Raw genomic sequence first — 25608 nt, 5'->3', positions numbered from 1 at the left:
CCTCTCCCTTCTCAGACCACTCTTCATAAGGAACACCCTTCAAGCTTTGCTGTTTCAGAGAAATCACCACTCACTTAAAGTTCATTAAACCTCAGACCTTGACATGTTCCACTGTTCCACGTTAGTCAACACTATTTGTTGTGTGAGTGGTCTTTCTTTTTGTTGTTAACATTTTGTTGTTCTTTTTCAACAACAGAAACAATAACAACACACACAGTGGGTATTAAAAACAAAAAAAAACCAAACAAACAAGGCTTTCACACAAAATCTGGTCTCAGAGGTGCTATGTACATGAACCATTTTGACCAACATTCTTCAAAGGTAGTGTCTACAGATACGGACCCGTACCCGTAGCCTGTGGGCTACGGATATGGCACTTTCCATTTGCCAGACAGAAACGGACCGGTACGCGAGTCTCGCAAGTCAAGAAGCTGCTAACCACTGCAAACTGTTGAAAGGTAATCAAAGGTTAAGGTTAGGGTTAGTGTTAGGGTCAGGTTTAGGGTCCGTACCTGTAGTACCGATGCTACGGGTCCGTACTGCTCGCGTCTACCGGGAGTCACGTGACCAGATCTCGCATATCTGATTGGCAAATGGCAAGTGCCGTATCCATAGTCCACAGGCTACGGGTACGGGTCCGTACCTCTAGCAACAACCTTCTTCAAATACGTCCGTTTGTAATTTTAATTTGTATGTTATTCTTTCCATTATAAAGATCTTGTGAACCACATCAATCCACTCATTAATCGTGGGTCCTTCCTTCCTCAGCCATTTTTGAGGAATGCTTTTCTTGGCAGCTACTAAAAAGACTCTCATCAAAAAGGAGTCCACCTTCCTAAACTTGTTGTGTGACAGGTCTTAATGTTTTGCCTTATCTGTGTACATTTTTGCACAACTCCCAAATTAATTTCAGTATAGAATGAATTATATTCAGCAAAGCAGAGTAGTAGTCAGCCATGTTGGTATTGCTTGGTTCTTGCACTTTTCAGAAGAATTCTGGGCTAAATTTCCATCCTTATCACTGTAGGACCTCCTGCGTCGGGACATGCTCTACTACAAGGGGCGGATGGACATGGACCACATGGAGGTGATAGACATGGAAGATGGGAAGGAGAAGGACTTTAACATCAGTGTGAAGAACGCCCTGAAGCTGCGGTCACTGGCTAGCGATGAAGTCCACCTCCTGTGTGCCAAGAAGCCCGAGCAGAAACAGCGCTGGCTCCGAGCCTTTGCTGATGAAAGGAGGCAGGTCCAGCATGACCGTGAGACAGGTCCGATATACGCACAATTCCTGTTCATGCATGAAAGCACTGTTTTAAAAGTTTGTCCTTTTCATCAGACAGTCTGTAACATAGTAATTAGAAAACACTGAAAGATTTCTCGAGTCAAAACAGTGATCTTTTGGTTGACTTTAAAACCTGTTAGCCACACTTCCTTTTCTGCAAGGCACAAAGCCATGAGAAGGTGGAAAATGGAAAATCTTTTGGATTTACCTGTAGTGTAGACCGGAGTGGATGAATACGTCGTCACACAACGCCGGTTGTACACCACCTTGGATTGTGCTACGTTCTCTAACTTTTTGCCCTTCAATTGCCACATTCACACGAGACCTTTAATTCCTCTTTAATTTGGAATTAAAGTGAATTCCGCTTTAAAATCTCCTCGTAGGGGCGCCCGCATAGCTAACCGGATTAGTGGGTGACCCATGTACAGGGGCTGATCTCCGACGCAGCGGCCAGGGTTCGATTCCTGCCCGCGGCCCTTTGCTGCATGTATTCCCCCTACTCTTCTCCAGCATATCCTGTCACTCTTCACTGCTACTATCAAAAGAAAACGTTTTTTTTTTAAATCTCCTTATAAACACTTAATTCTAAATTAAAAAGTTAATTTCGAATAAACTACCTGGTTTATTCCGATGTTAATTTTGAGTAAACTAATTCCTGTGTACGTTCTATTCATGTATACAGTTAATTCCGCTTTAGTTAATTGTCGTCATTCTGCGCATGCTTGGCTCCTCACGTAGCGATGATGTAGCGACCGAAGTAGTACACCATTGTCGAGTTACTGTTTCAAAACGACAATAAAAAGCAAAGCGACAAGCGTGCTTGTTAGTTGTTCCTCCATGTTGTTGGGGAAAAGAAATGCAAATGGAGTTTGTTTTCTTCCGGTAAACAGGGACACATCACGTCCACTCCCTGTCCTATCAGAATCCTTTCCAACGCCCAAGGGTTACAGCAGAATTAAGGAAGGGGAATAAAGGTGCGGTCCATGTAAATCTCAATTCGGAATTAATATTTTCATGTAAACGCGAAGCACAAAACTTTAATTCCGAATGAATAATTCCGAATTAAAAAATTTCATGTAAATGTGGCCATTATGTCTGCCAAGCGTGAATCAGACTCTTCTGATGCTGATGCTTCGAAGAAAAGGAAAGCTGACTCATACATGCATAAAAGTCGTTGGTATTCATGACTTCTCTAAAGAACTAATCAATATCGTGATGCATGTAATGGCTTTGTTTACATTTTCAGTAGAGTTCCAACTTGCATCAAGCTGTAGGAACAGAACTCCAACCTAAGTTGAGGGACCCCCTGTATATTGGTACAGTCTCTATCTTCAGACATTCTGGCCCTTCTTAAGTATTTGTTAATTCATCCCTAAGATCAATTATTAACTCCAGCTGATTTTATGTCTAAGAAAAACCTTCCATGATGTTTTGAATGCTTTCTGTCTTTTGATGCTCATGTTTCCACATGAATAAAAAACTGTTTATTGAGTCAGCTTCAGACTGAAACTTGCTTTTTTCTATGTTTGTCTTCTCAGGTTTCTCTCTCACAGAGGTCCAAAAGAAACAGGCCATGCGAAATGCCTGCAAAAGCCATCCAGCTGGGAAACCCAAAGGTATGCACACAGAGCAAAAAGCTGCCTGGGTCTGTGCAGAGACATCACGATGAAGCGTACAGGTTGATGTCAGTCAGTTTCCTGAAATAACCTTATTTAGATATTTGTTTTTCTTTGATTGCCATTTTACTGTTTCTGTTTCTCAATCAGCAACAAATGGGATCAACAATATAAGTCCAAGCAGTAAACGGCTAGCATCAACATAGTGTCAGACTGAATGATGACATGAAAACAAAATGGTAATTCAGTCTGATTGTTGAGCCTCCTTGGTAGGCCCTGTTAGTCTTTTAAAGTGAAACATGTTCAGTTTATTTGATTTAATGGTCAGTTATTGCTTTAATGCAGACGCTAATAAAACTACTAGGTTGTATCAGCATATATACACTAAGTCAGGTTAGACATTATGATGTTCTGGACCTTTGCTTTAATCAATTTTCTCTGACTGAACCTCTTTGAATTTTAGTTGAAGACCCCTGCTCTACTGGATTGCAATTTTTTTCCAACTTGTCAGCAAGTTTGTATGGGTCTCTAAAGATGTTTTTAGTTTTTGTTCTGAAAATCTGACTTTTCTGTCAGTTTTTGTCCTTGCATTCAAAAATTAGTGCTTGATTCAGTCAAGCGATGATGTTGTGGGCCGGTCTGGCCCAAAAATGCCAGGGCTGACTTTTTGCCCCAGTCCACCCCTGCTCACAGCTAGAAGGTTCTTGGTTTGAATCTCCGCTGGAACCATTCTGTGAGGAGTTTGCATGTTCTCCCTGTTCCTGCATACGTTTTTACAGGGTGTTCCATCTTCCTCCCACAGTCCAAAGACAGACTGAGGTTAATCAGTGATTTTAAACTGGCTGTTGGTGTGAGTGTCCTTGGTTGTCTGTCTTTCTGTTATAGACTGCCAAACTGTCCAGAGTGTACTCTACCTTTCGCCCTGTGCCAGCTGGGACAGGCTCCAGCTGTTTGATGATCTGAAACATTTCTGAGTGACAAATATGCAAACATTTTTGGTTTCTTTACTACTGTACTACTACTACTACCTTTGCACAGCACTCTGTCCTGCTTGTCAACTTAGAAATAGTGTAAGAGTTCAGGTTATTGAGAGGTATTTCCATTTTAATTCATTGGATATTTATATGGTAGGGCACAGGGGTCGACTTAACCTTGCCAGCAAGTTGATTTCTCGCGATATTTGTGAGTTCACAAATCTCTCAAGAAACCATCTTGCTCCGCTCCCGCATTCACTGTTCGTACAGAGCCAAGTTGGCACAGGCCAATCACGCAGCAGTATTCGTGTGTGGGGCGGGATATCCAGGTGTGAAGACGACACCAAGCGCCAGTAGATCAAAACAAACATGGCAACGGAGGACAACGATCGTGTAGATGCTGCTATTAAGTCAGTTTTAGCTGAATCTCCTATCGCTTCTTTGAAGGAAGAACAACGAGAGGCGCTTTGCGCATTTCTGGATGGTAAAGATGTTTGTGCTTTTTTACCTACGGGTTTTGGTAAGAGTTTAATCTACCAATTGGCTCCGCTCGTTGTGAAAATCCCGCGATTGGCTAAAAACAAACCTGTCAGAGGCGGGACATACTGTTGCATTGTCCAATCCGTGCCTCTTTCCTCCGAACGGATTTACATGGAGTGGTCCCAGATTGATATTGTGGAGTACTATCAAGTACTACACAATTATTAATCTGGCTATTGCCAGGTTAGGGTCGACCTGCCTTTGTTGTAAATGTTCATTTCATGTACATATCTCACTGAAATACTAAAGCATAATATTTTCTGCCATCTGTTCATCTCCCTTTCAGTGTTGACCAGACCCTACTACGACTTCCTCCTGCGACAGAAACACCCCTCCCTTCCCACTGCTTTGCCACAGCAACAGGTGTTCATGCTGGCTGAGCCCAAGCGCAAAACCTCCACCTTCTGGCACAACATTGGTAGACTGACACCCTTCAAGAAGTAGAAAAAAACATCTGACCTGAAAAGAAGAGAGAGGGAACAGAGGAGGATAAAGAGAAGAGCTCTCTGCTCGTGCCTGAATAGACCCTTTTGAAGTCTCTTTTCTTTCTTACTTGTAACATGGCCCATATTGATATGGTGATTTATTGTATAGATGAAAGTGATTATGATGACGAGGAGATTATTTTTTGAAAGCACTTTATAGGTTGGTTAACAATCAGACTTGAGAATGGTCTCCTGGAGACACTGAGTCAAACAGGGAGAGTGGACTCTTGATTACCTTACTACTACTACATCTTCAATCAAGCGCCAATTGGTACTAATACTACTACTGTACTGCTGCAAGTGAGCGTGGGACTCCTGGTTGCGCTGCCTCTGTGAAGACATTGCCTGTCAACAAAATTGTGTTGTTTATTTCCATTGTTCTGTTGTTTTATGATTTGACAGATGCCAACTGTTCATAGTGCCAGATGATTTGTTTTTATATTTGTTTGTTCTGTGTCCGCTTATGAAAAAAAGGGAAAATTAGGGGTCGGGAGGGTAAAATTTCTCGTGCTTTTCTATGTGTAAATATATAATTTCACAATAGTTTCAGCTATGTTTTCAAACATTTTGTGACCTCCATCCACCATGAATTGGTTCTGTATTTCTCTGGTGCATTTACTGTATTGTGCAACCATTTGACAAAAGATATCAAATGCAGCCCAAAGAAGATTCTACTCCTCACCAATTTGAAACTTTTTACTCGAACAGCAGCAACCCACACATCCCAGCAACACACATTCCTCGAGTCTGATCCTTGACTCCTCCTTATGCCTACCATGCCAATGAAAGTAAACTTCCTGCTCTGTTTTTCTTTTCTCTTTATTGCATTTCATTTTCTTTAGTTTTTTTGAAGTGCCATTTGAAGTGTGTCATGGATGACTTACAATGACATGCATGGATGTGATGAAAAAATACTGTGAAGAATATTTTTTATATCTGACGAATCCTGCTATATTTAACCAGAACCGAGGTTTCAATGTGCTACTCGGCCGTCAGCATTACACACACATGTTCTTTTATCTACCTGTACTTCTGATATCCAGTATTCCTGCTATGTGTATCTGGTTTCCAATATAATCTCATTTCAGATTAATGCAGCCCAGTGATATCAGTGAAATGTACTCCTTCACCTTTATGTTGAAATGTTTTGGCTTCTGACGATATTAAACATTCCTAAGCTGACAAATGTGACTCCAGTCAGGGTGATTATTATTTCATTTCACACTTGAGTTCTAGCCTGTTCAGCACACACCATTGGCATGGATGGGTTTGACTTTCAGGTTAAATCAGCTCCTTGTGAGATTCAGCTGGCGTTTAAAGGACCATGCCTGTGTTTTTGTAAGTTCAAGACCCAGAACTACAAAAAGACTTTAGTATTTTTAATGCTTTTGCTGACAATTGTCCAAAGCATGCAGTACAAGTTTGGATCAGTTTGGACTGTTGGACTCACTTAAACAATGCTGTCTGTTACGCTGCATGTCAAGTCTGTCTTCATTTGAAGTTCATGCATTTCAAATAGAAAATTTTGAAGATGATACGTTGAACATGATTTTACATCTGCTGTGATTGCATTGCAGCTTTGGTGGAATTCTTGACAAACAACTACTGCTTGATGGTGAAGATGATAAGATGGTGTGAAATGGAGGAAGTCTGCAGAAAGGAGTTTGAAAGTGGAGCAGCCGGCTGAGCTGTTTGTGGAAGGCTTTGAATCTATTGAAGGTCATGCAGCCAGTGGAGGTTCTGAAGTACAGGGGTGATGTGTCCATAGGAAGTGACCAGCTGGGCAGCAGAGCTCTGGATGTTACAGGGCTCATTCAGAATCTAGAAAGAAAAAAATGTGTCGCAGAGAACACTATTGCAGTAGTTAAGTGTGGACGTGATTAGAGCACATATCAGTAGAGATGAAGGGGGTTTTTTTCTGGTAGAGGACTGTTGCTGGAATGCTGATGTTGAAAAAACCTCCAAGGTAGTGGATGAATAAGGAGACAGTGAAATTGCAGATACTGAAGCAGAAGGTGAGTGTGAATGGTTTTAGTGATTTGGCTTTAATAACTTCACAGCTGGACTACTCTACCTTGAATGCCACTACTTTTATTTACACTGAAAGTTACCTTGAAATATGAATTACATATTACTATGCAAATTTAAACATTTACATTTTTGCATCCATTTCTAGAAGTCTTAGAAAAGGTTGTTGATCTTCTGAGAAACCAAAGCCAAATTAAGACTAAACACAGCTGTAAAGCCCTGTGGTTCATAGGTTGGTCCAGTGCTGCTATAGCAAAGGTTGCAAATGGTTTAATAACCTTCAGTAATGTATTGTATGTTCATACAGACAGAAACTGGTCAGGCAACTTATCGACTATTCACACAGTTCTATGAACAATGGGAAGTGTTACAGTGACGCCGTGACGCTATCTCGCAATGATAAAGAAATCTTTAACAAATCCGTGAATCCAGACTATCAGCTGCATCACTGCCAAAATCTACTGAGGTGGTCCTTGTGTCGTTTCTGGCCATTCCTGAAAACTTCATCCAAATCTGTTGCTGCTAACAGACAGACAAACATACCAGCCCGATCTCACGGGGATTCGTGAAACTGTCACGTAAGTTTTAGTTTCGGTTTCGTGCGCACCAACACGATTTCGTCATGTTTTTTGTGCCGCTCACCACGAAATGCGCACCAATGTATTTTAAACGGCGGACTTTTCGTGCCACTCAGAACGTATTTCAAAAGAATGTGTATATTATATTTTTAATGTAAAACCGTGGCGAATCCAACGCTATATTTTGCATGACATCGTCCCTAAACATAACCCTAACCATAACCCTAACCATAACCTAACCATAACCTAACCATAAGCCGGTGGTACACTTACCAATTTGCATAGGAATTTCAAGAATGTCCGGCGGCCGGCGGCCGCAAACGCGATCACACAAGCAGTATACGCCGATGGACAGCTTAGATCGTCATGAATCCGCCGGTATAAACCACTTTCAGATGTGATTACCACAGCGAAAAACATTTCGTGGTGAGCGGCACGAAAAACATGACGAAATCGTGTTGGTGCGCACGAAACCGAAACTAAAACTTACGTGACAGTTTCACGAATCCCCGTGAGACCGGGTATACGCTGATCGTCACATAACCCCACCGTGTTCATTGGCAGAGTAGTAATGCTTATCCAGACTTGTGCAGGTAGCATTTTATTTGGGTACAACACAGTGTTCAACTTGCAACAAAGAGAAAAAAATACCCATATTAAAACAAATCGACCTCTTATTTTTTTTCCCTTTCTAGGTCAAAGCCAGAAATTTTAAGTTACAGAATGACATCCATTTTAAATGATTGTCCACCTTACTATGAATTCATGGAGCAGTAGAGTAAGGGTGCAGTGCTCAGGGCGGTACAGGAACAGACAGCACATGTGACTTTCATGGAATTCTGTTGTGTATTTATATTCTAATCCAGTGTTTTGCATAATCCACCAATGACAGGACTGGCCCATTTAAAAATGAAATGTCATTTATCAATAAAGCCAGTCCCTCCAGGTTTACCTGCTGGGTATGATTCTTTTCTGGCAAAGATCATTAACAAATAGTCTGGATTATTTTTACATCTGAACAAAAGCAGCTGTCAGCATGGACTGAACTACTGAACGAAACACATCTCATTTACAACACGAAATACAACTAGCAAATGTCTGTGTGTATGTTTTTGTGGACAGGGTGTTACTTTTGCCATCTGTGCATCTGAGCATATTGAGCAGCATAAGACTGCCTGATGGTGTGCTGTTCTTCCTCTGTCTCTGATTCATACTCCTCTTCTTCCTCCTCATCCTCTTCTTCCTGCTCCAGTTTCTCATCCATGCCTCTCTGGTGTTGTAAGACATTACAAAACTACAGATGAAACAAACTCAAAAATGCTCAGAGCTTAATCAAAGTTGTTGCTTTGTTCTTAACACGCCTTCAGATTCTGTGATAATACGAACAGAGGCATTCATGCTCACCCTCCTGGCTCTGTCTGGGGTCTGGCTGTGTTGTTGTCTGTGGCTTTGACCTGTGGCAAAGGCCAGCATTGACCTTAGGGTTTGGCCTTCCAGGGAGGCTGGAGGAGGACTGGGGTGGTGGCTCATGAGGGGAGAAGAGTGGCTGTTCAGAGTTGTACTCAGAAGTCCTGTCATAGAGTCAGACATCTTGATTCGTCCACAGAACAGCTGTGGAGACAGAAGTAGTATCATTACTTCAAAAACAGAGTTTCAAGCTTCCATTCGAAACTTCTGTTGCCCTACTCTAATTATGTTCACTTTCTTTTACAGGCATATGGCCACCAGACACTGACAAAAAGTTAATTCCCAGTCATTTTTGTTCTATTATACAGATGGGTCAATATATTATATGTAACTGAAGGAATTTCAAAGTCCTTGGGATATATGTTCTATACATTTTTATTAAAAGGTAAAAAAATATGTTTTTATGCTTATTATGATCATGTCTTTTCAAATTCCATAATTATTTATTATGGAAACAATCACTTATTACTAAAAATGACTGGATATCACTAAAATGTCAACTAAATAACCATCTGGATTTAATACCAACCACCTTCTAATGAGCTAAATATGAATACAATGAGTTTATTCAGAAATAGTTTTGACTGTGTTCTTTTTATTAAGTTGAGATAATCACGACTGATATTTCTGTTTTTTGGCAATAAATCAAATTTTATACGGAAAATAAATTGTCTCTGTGTCTGAGAATTCACTTTCAACTAAGTTCCCTGTTACAAACACACCTCTCCAGGAAGTGTGTTAATTCCAGATCAAATGACCCGCTCCACATGATGTCATTTCCTCCTGAAGAAAAGACTGGCCAGACTCCAAGGCTTTCTGAGTTATTTAATATAAAGTAGTGGATTTATCGCATGTCAACAGGTTTACTACAATATCTTTAGAAATAACTTTCAATTTCAATCTTACTAATTTGTATATATAATATTTTAGAAGACTCTTTCTGTAAAAAGGCCATGTGGTGTTGATTTCAGACCTGAAAACAGTAAAAAAAATGTCAACTATGATACCTGTCAACGATGTTACAAAATGTCCCACATTTTATTATTGACCCAGATCACAACCTGAAACTTTTCTTAAAGCATGGCATCAGGAATTCTTGGTTTTGGTGAAAACGTAGAGAAGCAGATAAGGAGATACTAATTACTACTAAGAGCATTTGTGGTAACACTGTTGGAAAATACACATTTCCAGGAAGAAGTTAGTGATATGAAGGACTCCTGGTAAAGACAATGATGTATGTTCAAGGACCTGAAGGAAAGTAAGTGTTTTTCTTATTCTGTGTTACTATTTAAATGTTTCTTTTAATGATATCCTTATACTGAAACTGACTGTCAAATAATGTAACAATTTAGTCTTTATTATACAGTATATACTTTATGTTATGGCCACTACAACAGACACATATACTAATACAGACACTGATGTCCATGTCCCCTTTGTGACCTTCAGCACTATGTAGTAGCACAAAGCTGTCTATATACAGTGGGTACGGAAAGTATTCAGACTCCTTGAAATTTTTCACTCTCTGTGTCATTGCAGCCATTTGCCAAAATCAAAAAAGTTCATTTTATTTCTCATTAATGTACACTCAGCACCCCATCTTGACAGAAAAAAAAACAGAAATGTAGAAATGTTTGCAAATGTATTAAAAAGAAAAACTGAAATATCACATGGTCAGAAGTATTCAGACCCTGTGCTCAGTATTGAGTAGAAGCACCCTTTTCAGCTCGTACAGCCATGAGTCTTCTTGGGAATGACGCAACAAGTTTTTCACACCTGGATTTGGGGATCCTCTGCCATTCTTCCTTGCAGATCCTCTCCAGTTCTGTCAGGTTGGATGGTGAACGTTGGTGGACAGACAGTTTGAGGTCGCTCCAGAGATGCTCAACTGGGTTTAGGTCAGGGCTCTGGCTGGGCCAGTCAAGAACGGTCACAGAGTTGTTGTGAAGCCACTCCTTTGTTATTTTAGCTGTGTGCTTAGGGTCATTGTCCTGTTGAAAGGTGAACCTTCGGCCCAGTCTGAGGTCCTGAGCACTCTGGAAGAGGTTTTCCTCCAGGATATCTCTGTACTTGGCCGCATTCATCCTTCCTTCAGTTGCAACCAGTCGTCCTGTCCCTGCAGCTGAAAAACACCCCCACAACATGATGCTCCCACCACCATGTTTCACTGTAGGGATTGTATTGGGCAGGTGATGAGCAGTGCCTGGTTTTCTCCACACATACCGCTTAGAATTAACAGCAAAAAGTTCAGTCTCTGAAGTTGACACCCAAGTGGAGACTATTCAGTAACACTTAGCTCAGCCCTGCTGCCTTTAAGCTTACATTTTTACTTCAATTTGACTTAAATTGTCTTCAGGCTATAGCTATATTTCACCTAGTTGGGGAAAAAGCACTTATGTTTCTTGGCTTATTCTTAATCTTAATCTTAATCTTAATCTTATTTCTCATAGTCTGGGAGTCCTTCATGTGTTTTTTCAAACTCTATGTGGGCTTTCATGTGTCTTGCACTGAGGAGAGGCTTCCATCGGGTCACTCTACCATAAAGCCCCGACTGGTGGAGGGCTGCAGTGATAGTTGACTTTGTGGAACTTCCTCCTATCTCCCGACTGCATCTCTGGAGCTCAGCCACAGTGATCTTTGGGTTCTTCTTTACCTCTCTCACCAAGGCTCTTCTCCCACCATTGCTCAGTTTGGCTGGACGGCCAGGTCTAGGAAGAGTTGTGGTCGTCCCAAACTTCTTCCATTTGAGGATTATGGAGGCCACTGTGCTCTTAGGAACCTTGAGTGCTGCAGAAATTCTTTTGTAACCTTGTCCAGATCAGTGCCTTGCCACAATTCTGTCTCTGAGCTCCTTGGGCAGTTCCTTCCACCTCATGATTCTCATTTGCTCTGACAAGCACTGTGAGCTGTAAGGTCTTATATAGACAGGTGTGTGCCTTTCCTAATCAAGTCCAATCAGTTTAATTAAACACAGCTGGACTCCAATAAAGAAGCAGAACCATCTCGAGGAGGATCAGAAGAAATGGACAGCATGTGAGTTAAATATGAATGTCGCTGCAAAGGGTCTGAATACTTCTGACCATGTGATATTTCAGTTTTTCTTTTTTAATAAATTTGCAAAAATTTCTACATTTCTGTTTTTTTCTGTCAAGATGGGGTGCTGAGTGTACATTAATGAGAAATAAAATGAACTTTTTCATTTTGGCAAATGGCTGCAATGACACAGAGTGAAAAATGTCAAGGGGTCTGAATACTTTCTGTACCTACTGTATATGACCTGCAGATACACGGCAACATCATCAGTCATTTGGAATTATGTTTGCCAGGTTTAATGTATTTAAGTCCAACACTCCCTCTCCTTATAGCTTTGTTTTTTTTTTGCCACCAGCTTCACATCTTAAAGTGTGTTCATCTACACGTTACTATGTCAGTTTGTGTTGCTGAGCAGGAGGTGTTAAATGCCTGTGCACTTCCACCTCACAGACCGTTGTTTTCAGTGTTGTCGGCTATATCACTTGCATAAGCTACCTCCAGATCCTTTTCAGTGTTCACTTCCTCCAGGTTGTGGTATGTGTGAGTATAGACCTCCAGCGCTTTAGCATGGAACAGCATCTCCACTGTGATGAAGTCTGTGAAAATCCTCTGCCAAAAACAAAGCCTGTCACTCAAACGCTGATGCTTTACCAGCTGGAGAATGAATGCATGCAGCATGCATGTATAAATGTAGGACACTGACTTTGATATCCTCCAGTTTCTGTCTCTGGAAATCTGTGATTGTCTCTTCCAACTGTCTGACGTTGCGCTGTGCATTGTTGGAAGCCCTCTGGGCATTTACTTCTGCCTGTCAATTAATAAATGCACATTAACAAGTACACAAGTAAACACATTAAGAAGCAAACAACAAGCAAGTACATAAGTAACGGTGACTTGACTTGATTTAACACATGTTAGCTCACTGTCTGCATGATCTGCTTGACAGGTCAGTAATTTGATGATATTGCAGTACCTGAGACTGAAAGGTCTGGTTAAGAGAATTTTCTCAAGTACAATTTTATATATGTATATATATAAACCCAAAAGTTTTTCAATGAAATTCACATTAAATGAATGATAAATCCACTGTAGACATTGTTAATGTGGGGCTACATAGTAATGTAGGGGTTAGCACTTTCATCTTGTAGCAAGAAGGTCCCCGGTTCAAATCCCGGCCTGGGCCTGGGATCTTTCTGCATGGAGTCTGCATGTTCTCCCTGTGCATGCGTGGGTTTTCTCCAGGTACTCCGGCTTCCTCCCACAGTCCAAAAATATGCTGAGGTTAATTAATTACTCTAAATTGTCCGTAGGTGTGAATGTGAGTGTGATTGTGTGTCTGTATATGTAGCCCTGTGACAGACTGGTGACCTGTCCAGGGTGTCCCCTGCCTTCACCCGAGTCAGCTGGGATAGACTCCAGCACCCCCCATGACCCTAGTGAGGATAAAGCGGTGTATAGAGAATGGATGAATGGACATTGTTAATGTGATAAATGACTATTCTAGCTGGAAACAGCTGATTTTTAATGGAATATCTCCACTACATACACTATATACAGTGACTGTATATACTGGTAGTATATAATGGGGTTTAACCATTCAACAGTACACATTCTATAATAATGAATCTGAGGTGATGAAGAGTAAACTGTCAATGAGGAAGGATACAATGCTCTGTTGATCTGCTGGATTCCTCAGTCGTATTTTCTCCAGTTTCTGCAGCTGTTTCAACTCCCTCTTCAGGTCAGTGTTGAAATTCTTTAGATCAGTCTGAAAAGAAGATAAAAGTTTATCAGTTGACTTTTAGGGTCACCACTACTTAAAACAATCCAGAAGGAGAGATGCTGGGGAGATCATCCATGGCCAAGGCCTCCAGCGTTTATTTACAATTTCAGTACTGTAAATTCAGTCCCTGTGAGATGGTAAGTTATCTAATTACATCAAATTATAGTAGAATGAAATGTGTTTTACATCCGTGTAGATATGTCAGTATATCACACATTTAGAACCAAACTCACCCTTTTATTCTTCACAGTATCTCCGTATGCTTTGAGAGGACCAATAACTCTGGTCTCCAGTCTTTCTATCTGCAACAGTTAAACATACATCCTGACAACAATCACATGCTTGTTTGATGCAGAAATACAACATGTCCATGAATGGATATCTACAGTGTTTCTGACCTCAGCCTGCCTGTAGTCCTGCACCATGGCCAGGTCTTCCGCTAGATTTTTCAGGCCAACCTGCAGTTCAGGATCTTCTGTTCTGGAGAAGTCAAAGAGCTGAGCCACCAGCTTGTCTGCTGTGTCTCTGAGTTTGGCTGTTTTCCTGGTGTAGGAGGCCAGCAGGGAGCAGATCTCACCCAGGTATTTCTCAGCATGTAACACTGTCTGCTCCATAGTCTTTACCTGAATATCCCTGCTGGGACATGCAAAGTCTTCAAAAAATAGCTTGAGGACATGCAGCTATGCAGCATGTTAAGAATAAGCTAGCTCAACATTCCCAAGCTTACAGAGCTGCTGTTATGTCGTATTGTCTTTCTGGACAATGGAAGCATAAAAACCCTACCTGGAGAAGAGGTTGTTCATGTTTGATCTGTTCTCACCACGGTTCCTCAGCTGTGTAGTTCGCCTTGGACTCACCTGTGGTAAGTGAACTGTTACCATGGAAACATCAACAAGAGATGGAGGGAGTGGCTGAGGTGGAAGTGTTGGTCCACATGATGGCAGCAGAGTGCTGTTGTGGTTGTCAAAGGAACCTTTTCAACCTGAGCAGTTTTTCTGTGCACGTTGTCATTTCTCATTTTGTGCACATTTGATCCCTTTGTTTTGTGTTTGATGGTGAGGAAGTTGAACCAGGCTGAGATGTTCTAGATGAGGATGGATTCGATGAGGGATTTATAAACGAGGGTTAAAATATCTTTGCTGATGTTAAAAGAACGGAGTTTCCTGAGCAGGTGGAGATGCTGCTGTGCCTTTTTGTGCGTCAATTCCCTTTTACTATATGCAAATAGAATAGAATAGAATAGAATAGAATGCTTCTCATTGTCATTATACATACACAATGTATAGCAAAATTAAAGACAACTCTTGTGGTGAATATATATATTATTGGTAAATATTGTTAGTCATTTTGAATACTATTGTGTTCATCTAAAAGAGTTCATAAAATATGCTGTAACATAACAATAGATAGATGATGCAGCTGTGTCACATATCGTAATCAATTGAAGTTGGGTTGCATGCACTTGGACATAATGTAGGATTTTGAATGTATTACTTTTTAAAAGTATAAAAATCCTTAAAATATATATATACTTTAATGCACTTTCCAATAATCCTACACTGAATAAGTCACACAACACATGTACTGTCCATTGGTATTATCTGCTTTGAACCTGCAGCTGCCCCTACATTCATTTGAAACTTTCTTCTCACACTTTCCAAGGCGCATCCATAAAACAATAACTCTACCTGCTGGAGGTTTCTTACTACTACAACCTCTAAACCAAAGATGTTCTGCTTCTCACTGTCATGGTATCAAATGCCATTTCATAAATTCATTAAAATGAAGTTCTGTCCATTCTAATCTCCAATCTAGTCAATTTGAAAGACCTTAGTGTTTAGATTTTAGATTCAGCTTATTGTCTTGAACAAAGTACAATGAAATGCAATCTTTGTAGAAAAAACATAAAATAAACATATTCTGTTGCTATATTACTGAAAGTGCTATATTGTGAAGGTCAGGATGCCATTAAGTTAAAGGTTGTTTAAAAAAAGTGTCATTCCTCTACTCTGCTGCACATTTATTTCAGATGTCACTTTACAGAAATATCTGAATTCAGCAGGTTGTAAGAGTTTCAGTCCATCATTACGCCAAGTTTCAGGAAGCTGCAGGAAAACATATCTCTCAGTGCAGCACTCACATGTACGATTTTCTTTGATGGGAAGTGAAGGCAGCAGAAGTCCCGCCCCCTGACAGCCTCCAAAACTTTGTGCATTCATTATCACAGGAAGACTTAGTGTAAAGACACAGCCAGTGCCAGGTGGAGGTAAGAACAAATACTTTCATGTACATGACTTACATTTCTTTAAACGTCTTACAGCTGTGTGACAGCAGAAATAAGTTACTGGTAATAAGAGACATTTCTCTCCAGTTCCAATAACAAGAGCACCATTTAAAACAGCTTTTAAAAAACAATGCAGTTGACCAATATATCTATTTACTACACAATAACTTTAGATAACAAAATTAAGGTTTAAGATGGGCTTTTGGTTTCAAAATCTAGCTTTTGTCATTTTCAGAACACATAGCAGACTTTGCATGATATACAGAGGTGGAAAAAAGTTTTCGGACACCCTTAAAGTTTTACACAATCTCAAATATTGTCATGAAATATTTGTGAAAAATCTTTTATTGTGTTTCTAAACGTGTGGCTGCATTAGACAGACACAAACAAATACAGATTATGTTTTTGTTTATTGTTTACACAAAAAAACTAACAAAACTAAAATGACCCAATATTTTTATGGAACCAATCAATTTTAAGCTTTTAATATCTTTTTAAGGATTTGTTTAGTATTACGGCTGTGACTGTACTAAAAGAAACTGCACTTGAAGAGTACATGCAAATATATGGGATGTCTGAAAACTTTTTGAAATATCAGAGAGAGCCAGTAGAGTGCACTCTGATCTGTGATCTGCTGATTATGATTTGGAGTGAATGACAGTGAGTCAGAAAGACTGTCAGCCAGTGAGTCAGCTGCACAGTGGAGGCTCACATTTAACCTTAAAGTATCCTCAGAGTTCTAACCCTAGCCCTATGTACCATCCCTGCACAAGTCATTGTCTCCATGATTTTACTCCACAATTAATACTTTTACTGTATTTTTAATACTTTAAATTAATTTTCCTGACTGTACTTTTCATACAGTAGTGCGATCATATTCAGAAGTATTATCTATGTTGTGGTAAAGGATTTAGTATTTGATCTCACTATATCTGTATGAATATCTTATCATCATTACTTTCAAAGTGAAGCATTTAAGGCTTACATATTCACATACAATAAAACATAGAAAATAAATAAAAATTATGCATTTAGAATATTATGCTATATTCAAAAACTTCATTAGCTACTGTAACCTTGTCTCACAAATGACATTGCTATTAAACTAAATTACTTTTGCAGTTATGTTGTGGTAGCACTCTAATTGTTATTGTCTATAAATGAAACAGAAAGAGGTTCACACTTGGCCCTCTTTAGAATCAGTTGACTTTTGGATATTTTATGAAGCCATGCAAAATCTTACCTTTATACTGCAAATATTTTCTGGATCACAGGTCCTGGAAGAGCACAAAGGTGACCTGAAATTTTGAGCTTTTTAATTTGCGTTACCTTTTCTCAAATGTTTGAGTCCTGATGACTTCATTTGTACAGTAGACAGACACATTGAAATTCTAGGGACTGAAAAATACACTTGTACTTTGTCATGCTGCAACCAAGTCAATGTTACATCCACTGCAGGTGTCCCAATGTAAAGCCAAAATCTTGTTTTTGTTCAGGGTAGGTTTTTCTACAACCAACTTTGAGCATTAATATTATGGGATATATCATATTTGAACAATTATTCAAACATATCAAGATCAATTCAGTTTGATTTATAGAGCACTAATTTACAACTCTCAGGACACTTCCTAAATTAAGGTCAATATTATAAGGATATAATATTGCATTTTAGAGAGAAATCTAACAAATCCAGTGTTAGGAAGATAAACGTCTTTATTTGTACATTTGATTCTTTAGTATTTTGGAAGACAGTCTCTGTAGTCCCTCTCTTCTTTTGCTGCAGTCATCAGCGATGTTGTGTTCGTACTTTCTGCTGGCGGTGCTGACTGGGTGCGTACATTCAGTCTCAGGGTACAGTAATGGGAAAGTGAGTGTTGGTTGTGGAGGTATGATACCTCAGCACGGTTATGAACCCAGCCTAGACCCTCCTCCATACGACCTCTCTGTGGATACATCCACATTCAGTTCAGGAGACCGCATTATAGGTACGTTACTAAAATCTGGTTTTACAGTCCACGAACACATCATCACTCCTGTTAGATTACACCAATTTTATTTCTCATTTTTCCTCTAAATATTCATTTACAGTGTCTTTACAAGTGGCCTCCTCTAACCCCACATTCTTCATGGGGTTCCTGATAGAAGCTCGGGACGCTAGGAAATTAAACTCCCCAGCAGTGGGATTCTTTACCCTGACTGACCCTCATGAGTCTCAACTTCTACAGTGTGGACACACTCAGGTAAGTGTCATTGTGTCCAAGATTCCTTGCACTTTCTATAGAAGCACCATTTCCATCAGTACAACAGCCATGTCCTGCTCATCACTTTGCTGCTCTATTTCGTCTCCCTTTTTATCACAGATATTGCTATATAGACAGAGGTTATACACCTTCATTTGAAACCATTCCTTCAGTGTTCTTTTATCATGGTTATTGTTTAAGTCCTGGCTGTTATTTAAATTTCAGCTTATTTAAGCATTCAGGATAGCCACATATTCATGAATTTGGATACAAACTCATACAAACTGGATTCTGGTGCTACTTGGACATGTCATCAGTGAAGAACCTGGGATCATAGGGGGTGATCAGTCCCCAGCTTGTGTCTGAGTAGTGGGTCGCTCCGCAGATCCCCCCTACGGATCCACAGCCACCGTGAGGCCCTTTCTGTGGCCTCTAGAATGTTCCTGATGGCTCTCTTCAATTGCTGTCCTTTTATTTCAAGGAGTTTGAAGGTTTGCAGAAGTGAATGGCAAGCAAAACCTCAACACTCGACCTTGACCGGCTCACAACAGGCTTCGTCTATCACTCTGTGCTGAGCTCTGCGTACGTAGCCCTTTTACGCTCATGGGCCTCTTCAATCCTGTCTTCCCAGGGTACAGTCAGTTCCAGGATAACCACTCCGTGGACTCCGATGTTCGCGAAGTGGTTGTGATGATGGCTGGAAACTTTAGCTGTCTCCAGGGTCGACATGAAGCTGTCAGTTAGGAGCAGTGGATAGAAGCCCCCTGTACAGCTAGGCTGGTGAAGGTGTACCTTCTGCCCTGCTCTAATGAAAATGATTGACTGTTTGTGGGCTGCCTGGGTCTCACTGGGCTGGAGTGCGGAGCAGATGGAGTCCCCCAAAGCTTTTAATACTTGGTTGCATATATATATATATGTATATGTATATATATATGGACACAATAATTTATGAATATAACAGCACTAAATAAAATACAACCAAATGCCTTATTTCATTAAAATTAATTCATGTAATACTTTAGCACACATACGTAGCCTCCCAACAATATTGACAATATGCCAAATGTGACTTCATTCACCTCTGAGATTTTTAGAAAAGTTGAGAAAAAGATTTCCATGTCTGCTGACTGAAGGACAAACAGGAATAAAAATGTTGTACTTTACTAAGAATGAAATGTTACTCTTCCCCTCCTATTGCACGTCATTATTACTCACTGTATGTAAGCATTGGCTAAAGCAGCAAGTAAGAAACTGCTAGCCTATGTGTGGTTGTTGTGTTTCTATCCTTTAACTGTGTGGTGCGGTGAATCTCTGTCATTTGAAGGGGTCTGCAGTGAGCCACAGGAGAAGTTCAAGAAAAACTCACATTCAGGTTATGTGGCACGCTCCAAAAAACCCTCCATCAAGAGTTCAGTTCCTGTGAGTACTCATTATGCTTCAGTTTAAAGCCACGCTGGAGTGCATGGTTACACTGATTATTATAGAAAGACATGTTTTCACTCCTAAATTTATTGACAAACCTCGTAATATGGGTTTCTGAACATAGTACAGTAAAGCAGATGGAGTTTATTAATAGTGCCATTTGCTATGCTTTTGTTCATTCTCAAATTAAATTACATTTTTAAATTCAGTTCTATTTATATATCACCAATTCACAATGTTCACCTCATAGCACTAAACATAGTAAGGTGAAGACCATATAAATGTCAGTGGAAGGTGACCATCTCAACCCGGTCTCACGGGGATTCGTGAAACTGTCACGTAAGTTTTAGTTTCGGTTTCGTGCGCACCAACACGATTTCGTCATGTTTTTCGTGCCGCTCACCACGAAATGTTTTTCGCTGTGGTAATCACATCTGAAAGTGGTTTATACCGGCGGATTCATGGAGATCTAAGCTGTCCATCGGCGTATACTGCTTGTGTGATCACGTTTGCGGCCGCCGGCCGCCGGACATTCTTGAAATTCCTATGCAAATTGGTAAGTGTACCACCGGCTTATGGTTAGGTTATGGTTATGGTTATGGTTAGAATTATGGTTAGGGTTATGTTTAGGAACGATGTCATGCAAAATATAGCGTTGGATTCGCCACGGTTTTACATTAAAAATATAATATACACATTCTTTTGAAATACGTTCTGAGTGGCACGAAAAGTCCGCCGTTTAAAATACATTGGTGCGCATTTCGTGGTGAGCGGCACGAAAAACATGACGAAATCGTGTTGGTGCGCACGAAACCGAAACTAAAACTTACGTGACAGTTCCACGAATCCTCGTGAGATCGGGCTCACCATCTGCCTGGTCCAGGTGGGGTGAGAGTGGGGATGCGGGGTTAGAGGATACCAGGAGGGCTTGGGTCTATTATACAGTGTTTCACTTTGAGTCATATTCAAGTATCTCAAGGTGTGTTTGATGTGTTGTTGCAGGGTGACAGTGGTGCAGCAGTACGAGATGTACTGGGTGAGGACTGCAGGTCCAGTTGTATTTCTGAGAGGAGTGACGGCTGCTCCATCCACCGCTGTTCCTGCTCAAACCACCAGCCCCACTGCTTTGTCTACACCGGTCAGTGCCTGACATCAAATCAAACAATGTCGATTAGAGAGAAAAAAAGAGTTGTGTTTAATGTCTTGTAATGTGCATTCTTTTCATTTTGGCTAATAATTACAGTTATTTTCTCAAAAATATTTTTCACAGAATGCTTTCCCACTCAATGGAATCTGAAAGACTTCCTCCAACCGTATATGATGCACATATTTCACTCTTGCAGGACAGGGACGAAACTGAGCCTTCATCATATTGTCCATTTTCCATGTTCAAGCTGGATTTTAAGATATTTGCGAAAATACTTGCAAAAAGGCTAAATGAATGTATAGAATCTATTATTCACATGGATCAGACAGGTTTCATCACTCCTGCCGAACATTCTCAAAAGTTTCCCTGGAGCGATAAGACTTCAACATATTAACGTGACACAAACAGGTTTTCCTCTGGCGATCCGGTGTCCGGATGACATAGTTTGTGTGAGATATTTTGCTGTCTACCACATATGGACCTGAAAACGAGCAGAGAGAGAAGAACCGGCCATGGGCAACAAGACCAACACTCGATCCCCAGGGTGGAACCACCTCTTGAGCATTTATTCATCATATCGTCTCTTCATACTGCTCTGAGAGGACGAGAGGGCCTGCTTTGCCAATACAAATGCACACTGCAGCCTGTCTTTACACTTGGAGACAAAATCAGACAGGTTAGTTTTAGAGGAACCTGACAAACTGTTCCTTTAACACTTGAACTGAACCCCAGTGACTCCTGCTAGCATAGGCGTCAGTTTAGGGGGGGGACGGTGGGGATGTGTCCCCCCCACTTTTTGTCAGGGGTCATTTTGTCTCCAACACATTCAAATTCTTCACATGTAAGCCGTTGTAAACCCAGTTATTTTCAGCAGTATAGAAAATTCCGACGCTCCTGAACGCACCATCCGCACTCGGCCGAGAGTTACACAGACACGCAGCACACCTTCGTGAGGTTAAAAAAAACGTGCAGATGCTAAATTTGCGCCATTTGCGCCCGTGCCAAGTGGAAGCGCCGACCGGAGGCATGCAGGGGCGAAATTTCGGCCCGGGAGAATTAGTACTATAGCGGCCCACAGACCCCTCTACTCGCATGTACTGATGGCTCAACAGGTTGAGCCTCCGCCTTTGGTGCAGTGGTTGTGAGTTCGAGCCCAGCTTGTGGCATTTTGCCGCCGTTCTTCGACATTTTCTCAAAGTGCTGTCTTACCAACGACACAGAAGCATATGAGAAAAGCAGGCGTACCGCACCAATGCTAAACTTTGATCTCAAGTAGAGGGCCACAAAATATCGTCCCACGGGCCGCAGTTGGCCCGCGAGTTTGAGACCCATGATTTAAAGCATTATTATTATTATTATTATTTTATGACTGGAGCGGCCCAACAATAAAGCGGCCCACCGGGGATATCCCCGGTGTTCCCGATTACCCAGCACGCCACCCAGGGTGTGCATTTCCATCTGACAATGGCTGTGGTCTCCATCCCCCCCACTTTTAAAAACAAACTGACGCCCTTGCCTGCTAGGTATCACAAATGACAAAGAGTACAAAAGGCTCATCGTCATCCCAGTCCCTCCCTGTGTCATGGCAGTATTTCTTAAGCATGGACTTCAATGTCTGATGCCAGCATTCAAGTGCTCCTTGTGACTCCGGGTGATAAGCAGAAGATGTGGAGTAAGTGACACCAAGTGAATGCAAAGTCTCCTTGAATGTTCTAGACATAAAATTTGTCCCTTAATCTGTCTGTACAACCTTAAGCAACCCAAAAGTGGTGAAAAACCTCATCAATGCCTTACTGATGGCAGGTGCAGTGATCTTCCTTAATGGGATGGTCTCGGACAAACAGGTGGACATGCACATGACAGTCAACAGAAACTAGTTACCAGACTTTGTTCTAGGCAGTGGACCCACACAATCCACAATCACCCGGTCAAATGGCTCAATAACTGCAGGAATAGGGTGCAGAGGGGCTGGAGGGAGGCACTGTTTGGTTTGGTTTTCCCACAACCTGACAGGTGCTGCAAGTGTTACAGAACTGAATTACATCAGCTGAATTACATCATGCCTGGCCAGAAGAAATGCTTGAGGATGCGGTCACAAGTCTTGGTGACACCCAAATGCCCAGACCACACATGCTCATGTGCTAATTCTAGCACATGCTGTCGACAACAAACAGGTACAACAATTTGATACACTACTCTCCAGTCCTCATCAGATTCAGCTGATGCTCTGTCTATCTGTGGAGCCCACTTACAAATTAGCATGCCACTATTGAAGAAAAAGGTCTGCTTCTTATCATTACACTTACTGTTCGCTTCTCCAGTGGACTTGAAAAATTTTGCCAAGGAGGGATCACTTCTCTGAGCACTGATGAGCACCTCACAGGTCAGAGTTAGGGACACTGCAGGAGATGGAACAGGACAGTTCCTCAGTTACCTCTTGCAGCTTCCATGGAGAGCAGCTCACCGACCAACCAGTAGGGGGCAACCGATCTTCAAATACACACACCAAAGAACGTAACAGTTAAAAAAAAAAGATTCGCTGTTTTGTGGTTTCCACAGTAAAAAAAAATCTAACTTTTTCCTGCTCAGATTTTGTATTTCTTTTGCAGTTTTAGTTCCTGTGTGTTCATACGTTATATCAAAAACAAATAAATAATTGTAGGATCACACAAGTGAGACTATGCTGAAAAAAAGGACTCCAAGCAAGGCAAGATAAACCATTTATAAGGTGAAATATAAAGTTAAAGCCAAAAGTGGTCAAAATGGAAAGTTGAAACATAGACCTCATTAGGCTAAGCTTCTCACCATATCTCTAATGCTACATGTCCACAAGATGTGTTTTTCCCGCATGTAAACGTGTCGCATCTGAAAATCGCCCGCTTGGTGGGCGTGTACTTGAGGCCAGTAGCCGTTTTCAATTCCTGCTGTCCTCCTTCTCGAACTGTCCTGTCTACCCTTGATGGGGTAGACAGGACTGGGAGCTGTCTGGGTTTCAAACTGACCAACATGCCAGCTTGGTCGCAAACTTTGTCTTTTATTCCGAAAACAGTTCAGCGAAAAGTATTTCTGAAAGCATTTGAGGCGAGAAATAACCAGTGCAGCAGCTGAATCTGTCCTTATTTTAGTTCACTGATGGCTAGTTTAGACATTTGATGAAAGTTTTGCAATGCGTTGGACCTTCGCACGTCACATCGAATTTGCATCAAGTAGAAATCAAGTCTACTTTATGCAAATGAGATGCGGCCCACTCCTAGGAGACACACCAGATCGCAGCTCGAAACGCACTGCAACTGGACCAACATGCAACACAGTGCGTTTCACACAGACAATGTGTGGGATGCGGGAAATTGCCGGATCTATTGGACACATACCTTAAGGCTGAGCCCAGCAACTGTATGGAAGAAACTTTAGCCACTTGTACCCACAGTCTTGTTTCTTTCATCACAACCCAGAGCTCATGGCCATAGGAAAGGATTGGAATGTAGATGGACTGGTAGGTAGGAAGATAAACCCCCTGTCAAAAGTTTTAGGATACTTTCTCATTCAAATAAAGTAGAACCTCTCCTACAATTTTTTGACAGAGGGTGTATTTCATCATATGGATGTGATCAGGGCAGGACTCTGATCATTCATGTAAAGTTTCAGGCAGATTGGAGCATGTTCAGAGCATTTACACAGCATTTGAAATTTCATGGCGAAGGATCAAAATTCCAGAGGCCACCACGGACACGCCCTTTGACTTTGGAAAAAAGACTTTAATAACTTTGGATCATTAAGGCCTCCTGTATGTACTGGCCGAATTTGAGGTGAATTGGAGTTTCCCCCTAGGAGGAGTTCGCTCTAGAAAAAAGTGAAAAATGGGCAAAATCTGACATTCAACGCAAAATAGCTCACTTCCTGTTGGGTTTGGAATGTGGCTGTCACTGACTTTTTTGTTCAGCCTGATGTGCTGCTTATGTGTACCAAATTTGGTTGATACACCCCCTGTCAAAAGTTGTAGGACAGGTTCTACTTTATTTGAATGAGAAAGTGTCCTAAAACTTTTGACAGGGGGTGTAGTTTGCCTTCTGGCTCCCTCTTAACCATGACAGTCCAGTGCAATGCCTGCATTACTGCTCATGTTGCACCAAGCCACATGTCCATCTCATGTTCAAGCATGAACAAGATCCTGAGATACTTAAAGTCCTTTGCTTTGGGAAGCAACTGCCCCCCCAACATCTCACGATCCACCAGTTTCCAGAGAACCATGGCCTCCAACTTGGAGGCACTGACTTGCATCTCAGCCACTTCCCACTCAGCTTCAAACCACTCCAGTGCATGTTGAAGGTCACGGTCTGATGAAGCCAACAGTACCACGTCAACTGCAAAAAGGTAGAGATACAATCCTGAATTCTCCGAACTGGACAGTCTCCTCACCCCAGCTGCTCCTTGATGATCCTGTCCACAAACACCACAAGCAGGATCAGAGACAAGAAACAGCCCTGGCATAGTCCAATAACCATCATAAACATGTCTGACTTTGTGCTGAGAATGCAAACACAGCTCGCATTGTGGTTGTACAGGGACCAAGTGGCTCCTGTCAATGAACCTGGTAACTATACTCCCACAGCACCCCCACAGAGCCCCTTGGGGGACACAGTTGTAGGCCTTTTCCCAACCCACAAAACACGTGTGGACTGGCTGGTCGAACTCCCATGACCTCCTCAGCAGCTTGGTAAAGAGCTGG

At 41.3% G+C, this 25608-nt stretch overlaps 3 protein-coding genes across 8 annotated transcripts in view; 2 read left to right on the top strand and 1 right to left on the bottom strand.

The window, feature by feature from the left end:
* Positions 1-6086, top strand: part of arhgef4 (Rho guanine nucleotide exchange factor (GEF) 4) — a 173044-nt gene extending 166958 nt beyond the window's left edge. For all 5 annotated transcript variants that reach the window (XM_051940014.1, XM_051940017.1, XM_051940016.1 and 2 more), the window contains 3 exons: positions 1028-1271; positions 2824-2901; positions 4702-6086. In XM_051940014.1, the coding sequence (XP_051795974.1) occupies positions 1028-1271; positions 2824-2901; positions 4702-4859 (480 nt within the window). In that variant the 3' untranslated portion in view covers positions 4860-6086. The remainder of the gene's footprint in view (positions 1-1027; positions 1272-2823; positions 2902-4701) is intronic.
* Positions 6087-6971: 885 nt separating this feature from the next.
* On the bottom strand, positions 6972-14982 carry LOC110954143 (CBY1-interacting BAR domain-containing protein 2-like). 2 transcript variants are annotated; one of them, XM_051940032.1, is made up of 8 exons: positions 14573-14982; positions 14188-14425; positions 14023-14091; positions 13673-13774; positions 12710-12814; positions 12502-12615; positions 8911-9117; positions 6972-8776 (listed from the first exon to the last, which is right to left on the bottom strand). In XM_051940032.1, the coding sequence occupies exons 1-8, from the start codon at positions 14668-14670 to the stop codon at positions 8633-8635; spliced, it is 1077 nt and encodes a 358-aa protein (XP_051795992.1). In that variant the 5' UTR covers positions 14671-14982; the 3' UTR covers positions 6972-8632. The 2 variants fall into 2 exon arrangements, with proteins under 2 accessions (XP_051795992.1, XP_051795993.1); XM_051940033.1 differs by having other exon boundaries at positions 14188-14422; positions 14573-14970.
* Positions 14983-17354: 2372 nt separating this feature from the next.
* frrs1b (ferric-chelate reductase 1b) overlaps positions 17355-25608 on the top strand; it is a 29148-nt gene continuing 20894 nt past the window's right edge. Inside the window, exons 1-4 of the mRNA XM_051940039.1 lie at positions 17355-18058; positions 18162-18313; positions 19638-19732; positions 20738-20873. Of these exons, the coding sequence (XP_051795999.1) occupies positions 17866-18058; positions 18162-18313; positions 19638-19732; positions 20738-20873 (576 nt within the window). The 5' untranslated portion in view covers positions 17355-17865. The remainder of the gene's footprint in view (positions 18059-18161; positions 18314-19637; positions 19733-20737; positions 20874-25608) is intronic.

The sequence above is a fragment of the Acanthochromis polyacanthus genome, chromosome 20 (assembly GCF_021347895.1).
Source record: "Acanthochromis polyacanthus isolate Apoly-LR-REF ecotype Palm Island chromosome 20, KAUST_Apoly_ChrSc, whole genome shotgun sequence".
In the NCBI taxonomy this organism is placed as follows: Eukaryota; Metazoa; Chordata; class Actinopteri; family Pomacentridae; genus Acanthochromis; species Acanthochromis polyacanthus.
Note: the sequence above shows the minus strand (reverse complement) of the source record. Positions and strands in the feature narration are given on the sequence as shown.

What these genes read in the sequence shown, in the direction of transcription:
- LOC110954143 (XM_051940032.1), bottom strand. Translation starts at nt 14,670, where the DNA reads ATGGTAACAGTTCACTTACCACAGGTGAGTCCAAGGCGAACTACACAG. An exon ending in ATGAACAACCTCTTCTCCAG is followed by an intron (nt 14,426 to 14,572) that starts GTAGGGTTTTTA and finishes TGCATGTCCCAG; the next exon opens with CAGGGATATTCAGGTAAAGA. An exon ending in AGGACTACAGGCAGGCTGAG is followed by an intron (nt 14,092 to 14,187) that starts GTCAGAAACACT and finishes TAACTGTTGCAG; the next exon opens with ATAGAAAGACTGGAGACCAG.